The sequence below is a fragment of the Periplaneta americana genome, chromosome 16 (genome assembly GCF_040183065.1).
Source record: "Periplaneta americana isolate PAMFEO1 chromosome 16, P.americana_PAMFEO1_priV1, whole genome shotgun sequence".
NCBI classification, from domain to species: domain Eukaryota; kingdom Metazoa; phylum Arthropoda; class Insecta; order Blattodea; family Blattidae; genus Periplaneta; species Periplaneta americana.
The window spans coordinates 164,284,998-164,303,737 of NC_091132.1; the positions used below are offsets into that span (position 1 = coordinate 164,284,998).

Sequence of the window (18,740 nt, forward strand, 5' to 3'; positions counted from 1 at the left end):
TCAACCATTTAGTGAACTAATAACTTTCCCGAGAATTTTAACTAACAAGGAGAGGACACGCTCTGTATATCACCGAATTAAATAAGATTGTGTGAGAGGAAAGTACAAGAAGTACTGTTTAAAGTCATACCTGGTATGGGTGCCCAATGACCCCTCGTTTTGGAAATATTGGCTATTGTTTGTGACATACTTCCGTTAGGTACCTAATAGGGAAGCATTAAACTATGTAAAAGGGTAGCTCTTATGGTTGGGTGCTGAGTTGTTATCTAGGCAACCTGAGTTCGAATCTTAACTGGTCCTATATTTTTTTCTTTTAATAATGATTAATAGTGTGATCGCAGTAATCAATTTATATATATCATATTTCTCAATGTATTGAACACCATCATGTTTTAAACAAATTACTATTAACTAACTTTGTATTGTAAAGGATAAACATGGAAATATTGCTCACGTAGGCAGGTCACTGGTGTCTGTTCTGTTTCTATTCCACTTCATTTTGTGCATGATTCATTATGATGTCATAAAAACACACAACACATACATATTTCCTGCACTATGCACAGCAAATGAAAGAAGGTTGTCCACAGTCACACACATTTTTCCGCACTTCTGCTGCGAAACAGACATTTTTCACATTCACAAACACTTCTCGTTCGTTTATCAATTTTGATGCATACCACGCATATTTCAACATGGCTTTGAATATAGGAGCTGACAACTGAAAGTGAATTAAGGAGTGAATTTTGAGGGCATCCTCCCTTGAAGCAATTTGTCGTCAAGTTTGTAAAAGGAAAGAGCTATTTTGCAAATATTTGATAAAAATCTTCACCTGTCTAAAAAAATAAACATCACAGGACTGGCATAATCCAGTACATTTGGGTGAAATCACTTTAAGGTTGCACGTTACTTCATTTTCTTCATTTGTAAATATTTCATCATATTAAGAAGGATTTACTTGTCCTTCCCACGAGTCCAGAATTAGAAGAAATGGCTGCTCTTTCACATATGTCTTTATTACTTTCTCCAGGTATTGCTTATGGAGTTAAGATGTCAGCTTTCCTGATGAAGAACGTGTTACACATATATTTCCGAATTTAGAAGTGAGTTCATCTACTTGACGTTGCATTCTTGCGCCAAATTGTCCTTTTGGTTATAATAATAATAAAATAATAATAATAATTATTTATTTATTTATTTAGAATATTAACGTACAAAACAACAGCACAAGCCAATAATAATAATAATAATAATAATAATAATAATAATAATAATCATTATTATTATTATTATTATTATTATTGTTTATTTATTTAGAATATTAACGTGCAAAACAGCACAAGGCATATAATAATAATAATAATAATAATAATAATAATAATAATAATAATAATAATTTATTTATTTAGAATATTAACGTGCAAAACAACAGCACAAGGCCAATAATAATAATAATAATAATAATAATAATAATAATAATAATAATAATAGTAATAATAATAATAATAATTTATTTAGAATATTAACATGCAAAACAACAGGACAAGGCCAATAATAATAATAATAATCATCATAATTATTATTATCATTATTATTATTATTATTATTATTATTATTATTGTTTATTTATTTAGAATATTAACGTGCAAAACAACAGCACAAGGCATATAATAATAATAATAATAATAATAATAATAATAATAATAATAATAGTAATAATAATAATAATTTATTTATTTAGAATATTAACGTGCAAAACAACAGGACAAGGCCAATAATAATAATAATAATATCAAGTTTTAAAAAATGAGAAGGCATTAGGATCGAACTGGGGTTGCCTGGATGACAACTCAGCACCCAACCATATGAGCTATGCTGTTACATAGTCTGATGCTTCCTATTAGGCACCCAACGGAAGTATGTCACAAACAATGACCAATATTTCCAAAACGAGAGGTCATTGGCCACCCATATCAGGTATGACTTTAAACAGTACGTCTTGTACTTTCATCTCACAGAATCTTATTTAATTCGGTGACATACAGAGCGTGTCCTCTCCTTGTAAGTTGGTGTCTACTCAAGACAATAAATTTTAAATAAATCGTTTATTTATAGTCCTTTTAAAATTGGTAAATTGATGTTTCTAATTTTACGTTTATCTACTTGTATTAAAACCAAATGCAATTAACTGGCAAAATAAGAGTAAATAGTTCCATCCATGCTGTACCTGCACGTAGGTATCAGAACATATTGCAGAATTTAGAACATATTCTGGAATCCACTCAAAATCAGCTACATATTTTATGGTACAGTTATAAAATATCTTTTCTCTACGGGTAAGCTAATGTTCTACAAAGAATATATTGCTAATACGTAAATTTTAAAAAACAAGAGCAGATAAACAGATGACGTTAGGAGATAACATTTGTAGATAAATCTAAAGCAAAATCAATTATTTGGAAATGGTAAAATATATTAAGAATTTTTGACAAAGACACAGAGAAGACAAAAACAGGTCGTGCCTTTAATAACAACATTTTTTCAAACCCGCTGTGGGAATGCGTAGTTTGGCAACAATGAAGAGTAAGCGTAACAAGAAATTTCCTTTTCCTATTTAAAACATAAACTGTGACAAAATTCCAACATTAGTTCTCTGCAACATGGCATCACATGCAATAAAGAATTGTGGTAAGTTTTTTTGTCCTTATCATAGAGTAAAATGCACTGCAAGTACTGTTGTAAAGAGGTAGTGTCCGTTACAATGAAAATGCAAGATAAACACTGGAAGAACAAACAGTGCATTCCTTGTGCTACACTTACCTCAGGTTCACGTTTCACCACAGTGGATGGAACCGGCAACAGAACTTCCTCAAATTTTATCTCAGTTGTGAAATCATGGCTGTGGTCCACATATTCCTCCTTTATACCAGTCACATGCTGATCCACAAGTTTCCACTCCTGCAGTACAAACAGATATCTTAAATGAACAATTTATTACAGCATGTTAGACAATCATTAAAGACTGAGAAACTAGTAACAGCTATATTTGTTAACGAGAATTGTTTGGAAAATATTCCCTTGGTATATTCTTAAATTGGTTTGATGCCTGATAGTCTCTGATTTTACTGGCTAGGGAATTCCAAAGTCGAGGACCAGCCATTGTGAAAGAAGATGAATATGAGGATGTTGGGATGGGGGGAAAGGACAATATTCAGGAATGTTGTGATGGTGTGTCTATATAATGGTGGGTGGATATACTACCTATTTCTAAGTTTTGAGCACAATTTCAAATTTTACTGGTTGCACTCTTGATTCCATATAACCAGCACCAATAACATGAGGTGAGTCCGATCTATATTTTGAATTTGGTAAGCATTAACCATATATGATCCTAGTGAAGCGTCGATTTAATTTTATAATAATCTATTTTTCAGAATAATCTCTACTGAATGTAAATATCTTCCATTGTTTTCCAGTTCATACTGCTTAATGTATCTTCTAGATTGATGTCAACTAAATAGGTGGGGTGAATCCGATCACACATTCCTTTTTCATTTGGAATTGGAATTGAACGGATTACATCAGCTGCTTGTCTATGCGGATGAGGTGAATATTTTAGGAGAAAATCCACAAACGATTAGGGACAACACTGGAACTTTACTTGAAGCAAGTAAAGAGATTGGTTTGGAAGTAAATCCTCAAAACACAAAGTATATGATTATGTCTCGTGACGGGAACATTGTACGAAATGGAAATATAAAAATTGGAAATTTATCTTTTGAAGAGGTGGAGAAATTCAAATATCTGGGAGCAACAGTAACAAATATAAATGATACTCGGGAGGAAATTAAACACAGAGTAAATATAGGAAATGCCTGTTATTATTCGGTTGAGAAGCTTTTATCATCCAGTCTGCTGTCAAAAAATCTGAAAGTTAGAATTTAGAAAACAGTTATATTACTGGTTGTTCTTTATGGTTGTGAAACTTGGACTCTCACTTAGAGAGTGGAACATAGGTAAAGAGTATTTGAGAATAAGGTTCTTAGGAAAATATTTGGGGCTAAGAGGGATGAAGTTACAGGAGAATGGAGAAAGTTACACAACACAGAACTGCACGTATTGTATTCTTCAACTGACATAATTACGAACATTAAATCCAGACGTTTGAGATGGGCAGGGCATGTACCACATATGGGCGAATCCAGAAATGAATATAGAGTGTTAGTTGGGAGGCCGGAGGGAAAAAGATCTTTAGGGAGGGCGAGACGTAGATGGGAAGATAATATTAAAATGGATTTAAGGGAGGTGGGATATGATGATAGAGAATGGATTAATCTTGCTCAGGATAGGGAGCAATGGCGGGCTTATGTGAGGGCGGCAATGAACCTCTGGGTTCCTTAAAAGCCAGCAAGTAAGTAAGTATTTAAAGAATGTTATAATATTTATGGTGAATATAATTACAACAACATCATAAATGACACAATCAATATCGTAGACTTTGGTATTAAAGAATATATATTTCCCACATCACAAGGTATGTTGCACCACCTTTCGAACTACCTACCCAATTCTACTTCAGTGGCACAATGTATAAAAAATGTATCACCATCTCCCACCGTTTTTTTTCAGAGAAAGTTCGTCATACAAGTCGTCTTCAATTATTCTATCCACTCTGACAATGAAATTATTTATCTTCTTATGCCCGTTACATACTTGAAGATATCTCGATAGCAAGAAATGTGTAACGAGAAAAATCAGAGGTTGATAACATGGATTCAAACGGACGTCCAAAAACTGGAAGAGATTCTCGTTCAATGCAAAAACCTCGCTGCAATTGGTAGCTCAGTGAAATTTCTTGACACATTTATCAAAGATGTTTCACATTTATTCTATTTATGACTGAATGTAGAAAAAAGATTAAGTAATAACACACCGTATGGTGCATGTATTGCATCGTTTTTATTGACAATGACGAAAGATGGCTGATAATAATTGCACTGAGATATTTATCGAACTTGTACAGTCACCCATAGGCCTATTTGCATGATACTTTGATGAAAACTATAAAAACACGAAACTTCAACCAGAAATCTGTAGACAAATATAAGATGATCTGAAAATAATATTTTGATGAGCTTTAACAGTATTAATTACGATATTTGACATCTATATCTCTTAAGAGTTTGTATAATTTTAATCAGAACATAACAAAGAATCCCTTATTACATCATGAATTGCAAAAAACTGAGGTCTATAAAACATGAAATAAAACTAAATGTAGCATCATCCAAATCCGAAATCAGTGATCGAACTCGCCCTTATCTTCGTGAAATAAAATGTAATGTCTTATCCAGATTTTTCTGGCTTCAATTTTAGGACTACATTTTCCTTTTGTTAACAAAATATGAACATAAATCCAGTTCATCATCATCTGAAGGCAACTAGTGGCATTCGTACATCACTTGTAAAGTAAAAATTATACCACAGTCTAGTATATACAGTCACAAAGGTAATTACATAGGGAATATGCATCCAAAGATAGTTGCTAACCACTACGATCACAATTATCGCCTCATCACAGATAATGCCAAATAATACTGGCACAGTCTATTGTTCCTAGTACTCTCATCACCTAAAGCTTCATGACTGTATATACTATACTGTGAATATACTTCAAAACATAACCTGTATTTCCTGAACGAATGATTACCACAATCAGAAAAATAATCTCTGAATGAAAGCAGAGCAGAGATGATCATATCGACAACTAAGGCCTGTAACACACTTGCAGAGTTTTCGCCAGCGAGAAATGTGTTGCGAGAAAGTTCAAAGATTGATAACATGGATTCAAATGGACGTCCACACACTGGAAGAGATTCTCGTTCGAGACAAAAACCTCCCGCAAGTTTCTCGCTGGTATCGGCAGCTCAGCGAATTTTCTTGACATATTTATCAAAGATGTTTGACATTTATACTCTTTATGACGATTAAATTGAGAAAAAGATATCACAGGTGGCGATGAATTGTATTGTTTTTATTTGAAAATGAGGAAAGATGGCTGATAATTGCAGTCAGAAACTTATCGAACTTGTACAATGCCACCCGCAGGCCTATTTAGGCCTATATAATACACCGGATGAAAACTATAAAAACACGAACCTTAGAGAAGAAATCTGGAGACAAATATCAGATAATCTGAAAATAAATAGGACTATATTTTATTTTGATGAGATTTAATAGTATTGATTAAACATTTGAAATAATGTATCCATATGTCTTAACAGTTCACATAATTTTAATCAGAACACAGCAAAGAATCCTGTATCATATCATGAATGGCAAAAAAACTGTGGTCCATTCAACCTCAAATATCGCCTAAACGTATCATCATTCAAATCGAAACCAGTGTCCAAAACTCGCCCTTATTTTCGTAAGGTACAATGTGATTTTCAGATATTTCTGGCTTTAATTTTAGGCCTACTTTTTCTTTTCATTAACAAAATATGTTCATGTAACTCCATTTCCTCATCATCTGAATACTCAGATTCAACATAGCGTTCGTACGTAATTTGTAAAGTACGACAATATACTTACAGGTTATATATTTAAGTACTGATACGACAATATACGTAAATACATAACCTTAATATTTCCCCCAACGAGTGATTACTATAATCAGAAAAATATTTTGTACATGAAGGCAATGCATACATGATCATAGTGAGGTGTGATCTGTGATAGCGAGAACTCGCCAAGTGTGTGGAGGAAGGCTCTTCGCCTCTTTCTCGCAACACATTTCTCGCTAGCGAAAACTCTTCAAGTGTGTTACGGGCCTAACTGTAGTGTCTCCCTAGCGACAGCTCTTCAAGTGTATAACGGACCTTAATAGGGACTCTTAAAATAGCGCAATTATTTTCATATAGCTTAATTTACTATTCAGTGTCGTGCAAAGGACATAATATTCTTCCGGAGCTTTTCTAATGCTCAATTTTACTATCCTTAAAAAGCTTTCACCACACTTCTAACTGCACTTTCTTGGTTGTCGTAGCTACTTTGCATATACCCACATTATTGAATTTAACCTACAACATTACGAAAATTAAGTACAAGGGCATAACTTAGTACAAAAACTAATCTCGTTCATAAATTACCTGTTTTTTCATTATATATGTCATCTTCTAAAATAGCACATTACGAAGGGCATAAAATAAATACTACAATAGTTTTACCTCTGTGGTTTAATGACTTCGTGGTACAACAGAAAAAATTGTTTTTCTGTGTGTTGGACTTTTTATGTTATAGTTCAGTTACTCATTTTGAAATTTTAAATTAAGTTTGTAGAAAAGCAAGGAAAAAAAAAAGACTAGAATATTTTATAAAAGCTTCTTAATAGTACATTATGCAACGAGCCTATAATGAAGGTAATTAAGAAGCGAGTATGGGTATTTATGAAACGAGCGCAAGCGAGTTTCATAATTTTCATACGAGCTTCTTAATTACCATTATAGGCGAGTTTCATACGACTTTTTATGCTCGACCATATTTCTAACTTGATATTATTAATTTTCTTTGTATCTGACCTTGACCAATGTCCCGTATGTTGTGAGATGTGCGCAGACGCGAAAGTATTGATTTTTTCCGAGGAACAGATGTCCACATTTGACCTTGCTAGGCCATAAGAACCTACAGAGATAACACTGAAATTAAATTAGACATTGAAAAACGAGATCACAAATTGAATTTATTTGAATATTATTTACAATTAACGCTAATTATTATAGTAACAGAACATAACCTTCTGCGACAGAATTGGATTTCCAGCCTCCGTGACTTTTCGCTAATTCTCTTTCGATTGCATATCCGAGAATAATCGATACTTGCGGTTTTATAACGGTAGAAAGCTGACCTGTCATTGGCTGAACAGTTGTAACCTGAGTCGTCATTGGCTGAAAGACCTGACCTTTAATGAGTAGGTGTATTTTAATGGCATGCATTAAAGGACTGCTACCAGGTGTATAATTACTACATTTCGGCATGGTCGAGCATAAAATTATTTTCAGTGCACTTCTTATAAACACGATGAAACCTGCTTTATACAGTAGGCCTATATATAGATATGAGCATTTAGAGTGTTTGTTCTGTATATCCATACAAATGCTTATCAATAATGTTTTTGGAAATGTCAAAATTTGGCTCTATAAAGTCAGAAGCACCACTGTTAATCATTATAAAAGTCTGAATAGAAGGCGAACGTGATTTTACATAGAAAACAATTAGGATAAAATAAAACAACCGGAGAATGAAAGGCGGTTGCATGAAATACCTTAAAAACCCAACAACATGTTTTGATTATAAGGTTTTAAACTTTGTTTGTTATTAACATAGAAAAAAGTAATAAACATAACACAGACTTCTGCTGGTTCAAAAATTAATAATAATAATAATAATAATAATAATAATAATAATAATAATAATAATAATAATAATAATAATAATCGTCATCGTCTTCCTAACAAGTATTAGGCCAAGTGGCCTGTTATGGTCTCAAACTAGAATTTTCAGTCCATCTCTTCTTTGGACGGCCTAGAGACCATTTGCCATACGGGTGGTAATGAAATAGTGCTTTTGGAATTCTGCATCAATTCATTCGTTCGAGATGACCCTTCAACTGAAGTTGATATTTGCTGATGAACTGCATAATGGGTTCTATTTGAAGTTCTTGCATTATGTCCTCATTTTTTTTATGATCCCAGCGAGTATATCCAGCTGTTGCTCTCATAAACCTCATCTCACTTGCTGTTATTCTACTGACATCTTTATTCTTCACAGTCCACGCTTCGCTACCATAGCTTAATGCTGGCTGTGCTAAGGTTTTATACAAGCCTATTCTTGTGTGTCTTTGTACTAGTTAAGGTTTCATGATTTTATTAATGATCCCCATTGTTTTATTACATTTACATTTTTTTTTTCAGCAATATCTACTTCACCATAAGGTGATAGTATATAGCCAAGGTAAGTGAAGGTATTTACTCTTTCTATTATATTATTATTTAAACAGATTTTACTTGGTACAGGGAATTTCCCACAAAATGACATGATTTTCGTTTTTCAATATTAATTTTCACTGACCATATTGAAATTGTGTACCGAATATTGTAAATCATCCTCAGTTGATGCCATGAGAACTAAATCATCAGCGAAAAGTAAAACATCAAGCTGCAAATTTCGATTAATTGGAATAAATCCATGGGGTTAATAATAATAATCATGATCATAATAATACTCGCTAATAATATATTGCTAAGCTCCTGGACCTTCTATACTATCCAATTGCGACTAGTTGAAAAGTAAAAACAAATGTTATGTTATGATTTATTTAACGATGCTCGCAACTGCAGAGGTTATATCAGCGTCGCCGGATGTGCTCGAATTTTGTCCCGCAGGAGTTCTTTTACATGCCAGTAAATCCAGTGACATGAGCCTATCGGATTTAAGCACACTTAAATGCCATCGACCTGGCCCTGGATCGAACCCGCAAACTTGGGCATAGAAGGACAGTGCTATACCAACTTGCCAACCAGGGCGACTTGAAAAGTAAATGTGTGGTGAAATTTGAAATTATATTTTACCTACGCATCACAAATGATCAACCACAGAATCACAGATCACCTTCATAATCACATTTTAACCTCATAAGTTACATTGCAAACCAGCGTATTAAGTGTCGATCCTGTACGCTGTTTAGAAAAAGCACAGAGAAAAAAATTATACATATATCGACTTTACTTAGAATATGGATTAATTTATAACTACGTATTGCATTAGACATGTTGTAAAATATTAAAATGTGAGATTAGTTTATGAAAGAAAGTTTCAATACAGCTTCCTGTAAATTAGATGTTAAATTAAGAACTCGGTCAATACACAGTTTCCTATGGGCAATTCCAACGGACTTCTAACGAATATTCACATGTTTATCACTGGGATTGTGACGCTGGAAATCAATTTAAAACACTTTAATTTCAGTCACGACACATTTCAATTTTTATTGTACAATATAAATGCAATTATCACTATAATGACACAAAAATTCTTGGAGATAACGCAGGATCAACTTAGGAAACGTAATTAACAGAGTTGCAGTTTCACTTCAATTGCACTAGATGACAGAATTCCAGCAGACGATATCGTCCCACCTCTGGCAAACTAGCGAAAGTGACAAATTACCGAATCTTCACTTAAGGTCTACATTGTACAATCTATATAAGAACTACACTCTGGCAAAGTACCGTATCTGCAGCTCCTTCTTTATGGCTACAATAAGCTGTGCTTTTTTCACCGAACTACGAAGCTAGTATATAGACTATGCAGAAGTAGCGAATCTGCACTGTTGTTAGTTTACCATAGTCATTATTGTGGAAGTCGTCAACTTTCACTATGGCAAATTAACAAAAGTGTGGGATCAGCTGTGTGATTGTTAGAATTTTCCAGCGGTTTTTGTTTGTCGCGAGTTTTTTCTGGACACATTAAATATCTCCGAAGGTTTAGTCAGGGGAGCACTATGTAAGGTCACTGAGCAACGAATTTTACTTCCTGAGATGAGAGGGACACACGAACCAAAGAACAAGCTTAATACAGAAGACGAAGCATTCATTAGGGAACACATACTGTCTTTCCCGAGCGTAGAATCACACTCCTGCCGGAGGAAAAGTGAATACAGATATCTGGAACCCAATCTAAACATTACAAAAATGTATGACCTGTACGAAAAGAAATGTCGTGACTCGGAAACAAGATATTGTGCAAGTACTGAAAAGTACAGGAGAATTTTCCGTGAATACAAAATCACCTTCCATGTTCCTAAGAAGGATCACTGCAAAACTTGTTCAATATATATTTTTTTAGTAGGTTATTTTACGACGCTTTATCAACATCTTAGGTTATTTAGCGTCTGAATGAGATGAAGGTGATAATGCAGGTGAAGTGAGTCCGGGGTCCAGCACCGAAAGTTAGCCAGCATTTACTCGTATAGGGTTGAGGGAAAACCCCGGAAAAAAAACCTCAACCAGGTAACTTGCCCCGACCGGGAATCGAACCCAGGCCACCTGGTTTCACGGCCGTAGAAAAGACGAAAACAGGGGAATTAACTGAAAATAGAAAAGAATCGTACAAAGAACATGTGGAGAGGAAAGAAGCTGCCCAGAATTTGAAAGACTTGGTAAAGATTTGGTAAAGAGAAAGCAAAGAATGACAAAACAATGTTGGCATTTGAATTTGATTTACAGGCTGTTTTAAGTACCCCAAAAGGAGCTCAGGGTCCATTTTTCTATGTAAGGAAGCAGTTTACAATTTAGGTGATGCTTCAGTAGAATGTTTTATATGGGATGAGACTGAAGGAAAGAGAAGAAGCGTAGAAATTTCAACTTGCATTTACTCTTACCTCATGAAATACCCTAATGCTGAGACTGTAATGATGATGCCAGACAGCTGCGGAGGACAGCAAAAAAACACAAATTTTGTATGTATGTGTCTAGAAGCAGTAAAAAACCAACCAAAAATTCAGCAGATTGATCAAATTTATTTTGAGTCAGGACATAGTTTAATGGAGTGCGACTTTATACATCAAAACATATTTATGTCTGCAAAACAACTCTCAGTGTACACTCCAGAAGGGTAGGTTCAACACATAAGGAATGCACGTAAGAATCCATCACCCTACAATGTTTTTTCATTGGTACACGATGACTTCCTTGACTTCAACCAAAACAAGAATAATTTTACAGTTGAAGAGAAAACTTCTTTGCCCTTCTGACAAATGGTGTGGTTTCGTTACACAAAGGATGCACCATGTACGGTTCAGATAAGACTGGGTATGAAGAGAGCTACTTCAAAAGGTTTACTTTCAAGCAACGAAGGGGCCCCTATTAAAGTCTGAACCAGTGAAACCTTACTGTGCACGATTATGTATATCTGATGCCAAACGGAAGGATCTGCAAAAACTTTGTGATGACCTGCAAATCCCAAAGGCATGTCCTGGATTTTATGAAAGCCTTCCATCATCAGCAACTGTGAGAGATGCTTTAGCAGAGTCAAATATTTCAGAGTCAGACCAAGAATAGATTGGAAAACTATTATTAAATAAAACAAAACAGTCTTTTCTTTAATTATTACTGACCAAAAAAAAGTTGTTTCATTATTTCTTGAATGTGCCCTCAACTCGTAACTTAAATGTTCTAATAAAATATTACATACACTTATTTCCTTTCAATCCCTCTAATTTCTAAGTACAAATGTAACTACTTAAATCATTTATTTTATTTTATTGGGTTATTTTACGACGCTGTATCAACATCTAGGTTATTTAGAATCTGAATGAAATGAAGGTGATAATGCCGGTGAAATGAGTCCGGGGTCCAGCACCGAAAGTTACCCAGCATTTGCTTGTATTGGGTTGAGGGAAAACCCCGGAAAAAACCTCAACCAGGTAACTTGTCCCGACCGGGATTCGAACCCGGGCCACCTAGTTTCGTGGCCAGACGCGCTGACCGTTACTCCACAGGTGTAGACTCTACTTAAATCATAATCATTAGTAAAACAATAACGGTTGTAGTGCAGATTCAACACTTTACACCTTGATAACAGATGGGATGTGTAATAATATCACTCAGGCAAAGTAACGAAACTGCCATTTCTGCCCTTAAAACAAAGAAAAGCACACAAACCGAAACTAATCTCAAACAAGTTGGTAAACTAGTTTTTTAACACATGAAACAAACCATGTAAGAATAATACTTGATTTTACGTGAGCAATCAAAGTTTGTTTTAGCTCTCCTGAAAAATTAACAATTTGCACTTTCGCTAGTTTTCCAGAGGAGGGACGATATGCTATAGGTGTAGCAGGGATGCCAATATCGGCAAACGAAATGAAACTGTGAGGAATGTTACAACAGGTGTGCTAAACGTAAGGAATGTTACAATAGGTGTGTAGTACGTTATGTTAGATTAGGTTTGGTTAGGTGTGTAAAATTATATGAATTTTTACCACAGTTGGCGACACTGCAATCATTCTCACACTCCACCTCAAATATCGTCACAACGACGAAATATGGCCGCCTTCTTCATTCAAATACGACGATTTTCCTATATAAGTAAGGAACCTATTTAGGGCGGGTTGGGTGGCACCACAGGTCTCCCAGTGATCACATCGAGTTTCTACTACTCCACACTAACAAAACTAAGGTATTTTCAGTGTTTGTTTTTAATTCCCTATACTGGCAATACCATATTCAAGATTCACCAAGAACGCTGCTCAACTCTCAAATTGGTTACACGTGAAAGATATGTACAAGATGTGCTATGGTGACAAAGAAGACGAGGATCTGCAAGATTTTTTTTTTTTTTGTTTCAGTAAGTCTATAGAATATAATTTGAGAGCTGAACACTTTATGTGGTAAGGTAAACTTATATTTATATAAATGTCGCATATACAAAACAGATAGTAATGGCTTATAATATACCTCTAATATAGGTTTCTTCTCATCCTCATCCCTGTCGTCACTTGTTTCTAGAGACAGTGGGTCGACCTCGATTTCCGCCTTGATCACCTCCATCGTAACTGAAAGAATTAAGAAACTGACATCCATTTGCAGATCGTAAGCTATTGAGAAAACGTCTTTACTCACTGTTACAAACTGTGATTTTTTTACGGTGCAATATGGAGTGCTATGTTAAGATCCATATGAATATTGATACTTAAGCGGAAAGTAGGTACCGCTGTAATCAGAAACCAATTATAATGAAGTAATACATATACCGTAATCAATCTATAATGATAATATATTCAAGATTAAAGTCCATGTTTACTTACAATATAATTAAACACTTTTTTCAGGTCCCAAATTAAGTAGTTTTCTGAGACGAGTTTGCGTGTTCATTCAGATCTAAAAGGCAGTGACATTATCAAGCAAGCAGTAAATATACAATAGCTCTTTGATCCAGAGATGCGTTGTCACATTAGCTGCCAGAATGCTTTCAAGACCAAAGCCGTTGTAGTTATATATCTAGACCAACGAGATAGAATCTCTTTCTAACTCGATCTAGACACACAACTTAGCGCTGGTGTCGTGTACAAATTTGAAACCTCTCGCGCAGGTTCGCGCGACGCCATGTTTGGGGAGCACAAATGATTGTTTCTATAAATCATTCGGATTTTAGAAAATACCATATATTTAGTTTCTTACAGCCCCCAACCCCTTGCAAGGACGCGTTTTACGTACCTTTTTAATTTGTCCTCCCAATTCTCCTCTCTTTTTCGATTCGACTCTTTTCGATTTTCGAAAATACCATTGTGTATATAGGCGTTTTCTTAACGGACATCCCACTACACTGTAATATAACTAAACTTATTTACGTATTTTCTAATGTATAATAAGTAAATATAAATACTGTAACTAAGCATTGCTTTAAATATAAAAGCTGTATATTGCTTATAAATAGACTTATTAGTTTGTTTCTATTTCCAATGACCGAAAACATGGGATGTTTTTACTTATGTTATTTTATATACGTTAGGAAATACGTAAATAACTTATTTAAGTTATATTACAAAGAGGGGATGTCCGCTAAAAAGATGGCTATATACTCAATGCTATTTTCCAAATACATAACGCAATTTAATAATAATCCTCAGTGTTTTGAGGATCAGAGGCGATATGACTCTTTAGAACTTTCAACTGCAGACATTCATTACAGTTCCCTCATTCTTACATCATTCTCAATGACAGAATATTGTGAAAATGTGATTGTTTGCATTGCTGGCTTTGTTGTTACGGTAACATTAAGAAAATATGGTGTAATAAATCTATGGCACATATTAGCAGTAAACAAAATCTCTTTTCTTTCTTCTTTAACGAAAGAATAATCGGAGTCTTATCATATCATCATTTGAGATTATAAAAATATGCCGCTTAAGTGAAAGAGCGATTATGCAGACGTTGAGAGAATATGGCAGATTACCATCCAAGGGTCTCTCTTACATCGTGTGAAAATCAATGTGATAACCAGACATCGGATTCTAGGGCAAATGCCTATTTTGTTTCTTTAGGAGAAAAGTAAAAATAATTATTAATATTTGTGTTTCATGGAAATTGAAAGGTATTCAATGAGTTTTATAGTGCCCTAAAATGCCCTAAAACGGTTATTAGAGCCTAATTTGTTAATATTCGCCTAAAAATGCCTAACTCACTGTAAAGTTTCGCATTTTACTCTTACTTTTTATAATTTATACATGCATTCACTGCGAAATTTAAGGCATTTAAAAAGTGGAAAGTTTGCTTCACACCGGCCATGAAACCATTGATAAAGGAAACAAAATGTTTTGAATCTCACGACACTCGCAATAGATTTCACCGAATTTAACATGTTTGGAGGCATAAATGCCGACAAAGAACCAACCTTTGTTTTGAAGCAGGCAACAATCACAACATGTGCTGCTACCGATTCAGAGATATACTATACTATAAAAATGACTGTTTTCGGTCTGAAACCGATTAGCTGTACTGCCCTTAAGAGTGTCATAAAATCACAATTTTTGGAGAAAGAGTGTTTTTGAAATATCTATGAAAAGTCGTAAAACTGCGAATTAGTAGGGTAAACCGTTACAAAATATTTAAAAGAATGGCCCTCCTAGTGTTAACACTACCAGGAAATGCAACAATAAGTGGAACTTTGTATTTTTGTCCAACTGAATCTCAATAACAACAGTTCATTTGAATGCTCGTTAACAGTTGCTCTTTCCCTCACCTTATTTGTGTTGAGAAGTTTTGAGCGGTAGGACGTTTTCCTGTGAAGTTTAACGCGATAATGCCGAAAAATATAAGTGCAAAATCTACATTGATCCGGCAATGGCTAACAGAATATTCAGAATTCACTTATAATGGAAAAATAATATTCTGCAAGATTTGTAGCAAACAGGTATGTAACAATAGTTGAAATATATAAATTCTATTAATTTTAATGAGTAAGCCTATAATATTTATACATTGACTGAGCTATCCTGAGGTATAATTCTTTTTAAGACCACTACACTTTAACCTTTTAAATTCCGATAGTTAAAGTATTTGCAGGTCATTAAAATTTTGATTGTTCGAACCCACTAACTTTGTGATAGAAATACGGCAATACAACAATTAGGATTTTATTTTAATTCAGTTTACTTTACATTTTTAGATTTCGCAAGAAAAGAAGTGCCACCTAAAGCAGCATGTGCAAGGAGCGGCTCATAAGGCTAAAGCTCAGCAGAAAAATCAACTGCAACAAACTTTACTAACACAGCCTACTTCATCCAATCTCAGCAGCAATTTCTATGCTGATTTAACCAGAGCGTTTGTTGCTGCTAACATTCCCTGGAATGCAATTGAAAATCCGGTTTTAAGACAGTTTTTACAAAAATACTGCAAACAAAATATCCCATCTGAGTCGACCCTAAGAAAAAATTACTTAGACAGAATATACAATGAAACTTTAGCTTCCATTCTGGAGGATATAGGTGATTCTTACATATGGGTCTCTGTGGATGAAACCTCAGATCCTATGAATAGGTATATAGCAAATATGGTAGTAGGAAAACTTAGTCCTGATGGACCTTCGATTCCACACCTCGTATGTGTTAGGAAACTTTCGAAAGTGAATAGCCAAGCCATTGCTTATTTTGTAAATAAAGGCCTACAGTCTTTATACTCAGGTAATATAGACAATTCTAAGTTCTGTTGTTTTGTACTGATGCTGCCTCATACATGGTTGCTGCAGCTCCACTTCTTAAAACATTTTATCCTAACCTCACGCATGTAACCTGTCTAGCACATGGCCTTCACAGGGTTTCTGAAACAATCCGGAATGAATTTCCTCTTGTCAATTCGTTTATTTCTAACACAAAAAAATGTTTTTGTAAAGCCCCATCCAGGATTTCAATATTCAGAGAGAACTTTCCAGATATCCCACTCCCACCTCAGCCGGTTGTTACACGATGGGGAACCTGGATTCAGTCAGTGGTGTATTATTCTAAGTATTTTAAAGAAGTGGTCACCGTTATTGATAAATTACCTGAAACTGATAGTGCAGCGTGTGTGAAAGCAGTGAAAGATTGTCTGAATGACTCACGAGTGAAAAACGATATTGCCTACATAACATCAAACTTTTCTTTCATACCTGCAAGCATTGAACAATTAGAACGTGAAAAACAATCTCTTTGTAGCCAAATAGTAATAGTAAAGGAAGCTCAAGTGAACATACATTCTGCTTTGGGCGAAACTGGGGAAAAAAGTTAAAAATAAGTTGGACAACATATTAAATAAGAATGTAGGATTTTCATTGTTGGAAAAAGTATCAAGAGTGATATCGGGGGAAAGTGTAAATGTTCCAGTAAGTATTAATGTTTCTATTGTACCTAATTTAAAATTTGCGCCTCTCACATCAGTTTCGGTTGAAAGAAGTTTTTCTGCTTTCAAAATGATTCTCAGTGACAAAAGGCAAAGGTTAACTGTGGAGAATTTAGAAAAAATTCTGGTGGTGTACTGTGCAGATAATTATAATAAAGTCTGAGCATGGAACTGAATTTCAATAACTTAAAATGAGTAATCTTGATATCAATAATCATTATTTCATTAGTTTCAATATATTAAATTTGTGCAGCTCTGTTTATAAATATAATATAGTATTCTTTTTTAATGTTTAAACATACTTTTTTGTGCGTATTTTAGTGTATAACTAAAAATTTCAGTGAAAGAAATAAGTATGATACCTTGATGTGCCTAAAATGCCTATTTTCATTAAAATAGAGCCTAATTTTTACAAATTTTGAGCTTATTTTAGGCGCCTAAAACTGCAATTTTTAGTGCCTAAAAATCCGATGTCTAGTGATGACAGTAGAACACTTGCACAATCTTTCTACATCTATAGGAACATATTTTAGAAAATGGGTTCCCAGATTCCCCCCGAGAATCACATTTTAACTTATTAAACTGACCATAGATGTAGGTTTACATGAAGAGTTGCCAGCGTAGCTCAGTCGACTAAGGCCTGCCGATCCGAAGTTGCGCTCGGGTGCGGGTTCGATTCCCGCTTAGACTGATTACCTGGTTGAGATTTTGTTCGATATCCACCACCGTAAGGCTAATGTCAGGTAATCTATGCCTAATCCTTGGCCTCATCTCGCGAAATACCATCTTGCTATCATCAATACCATCAATTCTAAATAATCGAATAGTTGATACAGCGTCGTTAAATTACCAACTGAAAGAAAGTACTACATAAAGAGCAGGTGTCACCACATAGCTGAAAGTTACTAGAACAACACGACTTTACATAAAAAAGTTCAAAGACAACATTTAACGAAATCAATAATAATAATAATAATAATAATAATAATAATAATAATAATAATGAATCAATATGCAAGATGTTCTGTAAACTACACCTCAGTTCTATTAGGCTTATATGACTGATTCATGCACATGACGTTTATTTCCTACTACAGCTGTGATACGAGTAATAAGCTAATGTATGGTAGTCCTACTTATATTTCAAACTAAACATTATGTACATTATGTTTTTATTTTACAGGTGTCTATTATGTGAAATGAAAGCAGATAAATAATATAATTGTTCGTTTCTCGTTCACATGAAAGCAAACCTGTGTTTACAATATAGGCCTAATGTAATGCCTTACATAGCTGGCAGTGTTT

At 34.4% G+C, this 18,740-nt stretch overlaps 1 protein-coding gene and 1 long non-coding RNA gene across 5 annotated transcripts in view; one reads left to right on the forward strand and one right to left on the reverse strand.

Annotated features, from left to right (window-relative positions):
• Positions 1–14,053, reverse strand: part of LOC138691737 (zinc finger protein 83-like) — a 35,559-nt gene extending 21,506 nt beyond the window's left edge. The window contains exons 1-3 of one of the 4 annotated variants that reach the window (XM_069814047.1): positions 13,868–14,043; positions 13,518–13,615; positions 2,821–2,958 (exon numbers count right to left, since the gene is read on the reverse strand). In XM_069814047.1, coding sequence (XP_069670148.1) covers positions 2,821–2,958; positions 13,518–13,610 — 231 coding nt within the window. In that variant the 5' untranslated portion in view covers positions 13,611–13,615; positions 13,868–14,043. Of the gene's footprint in view, positions 1–2,820; positions 2,959–13,517; positions 13,616–13,867 lie in introns of all 4 variants that reach the window. The other 3 variants (XM_069814048.1, XM_069814049.1, XM_069814050.1) reach the window with 3 other exon arrangements.
• LOC138691745 (uncharacterized) overlaps positions 1–18,740 on the forward strand; it is a 400,261-nt gene that overhangs the window by 336,167 nt on the left and 45,354 nt on the right. The window lies entirely within an intron of this gene.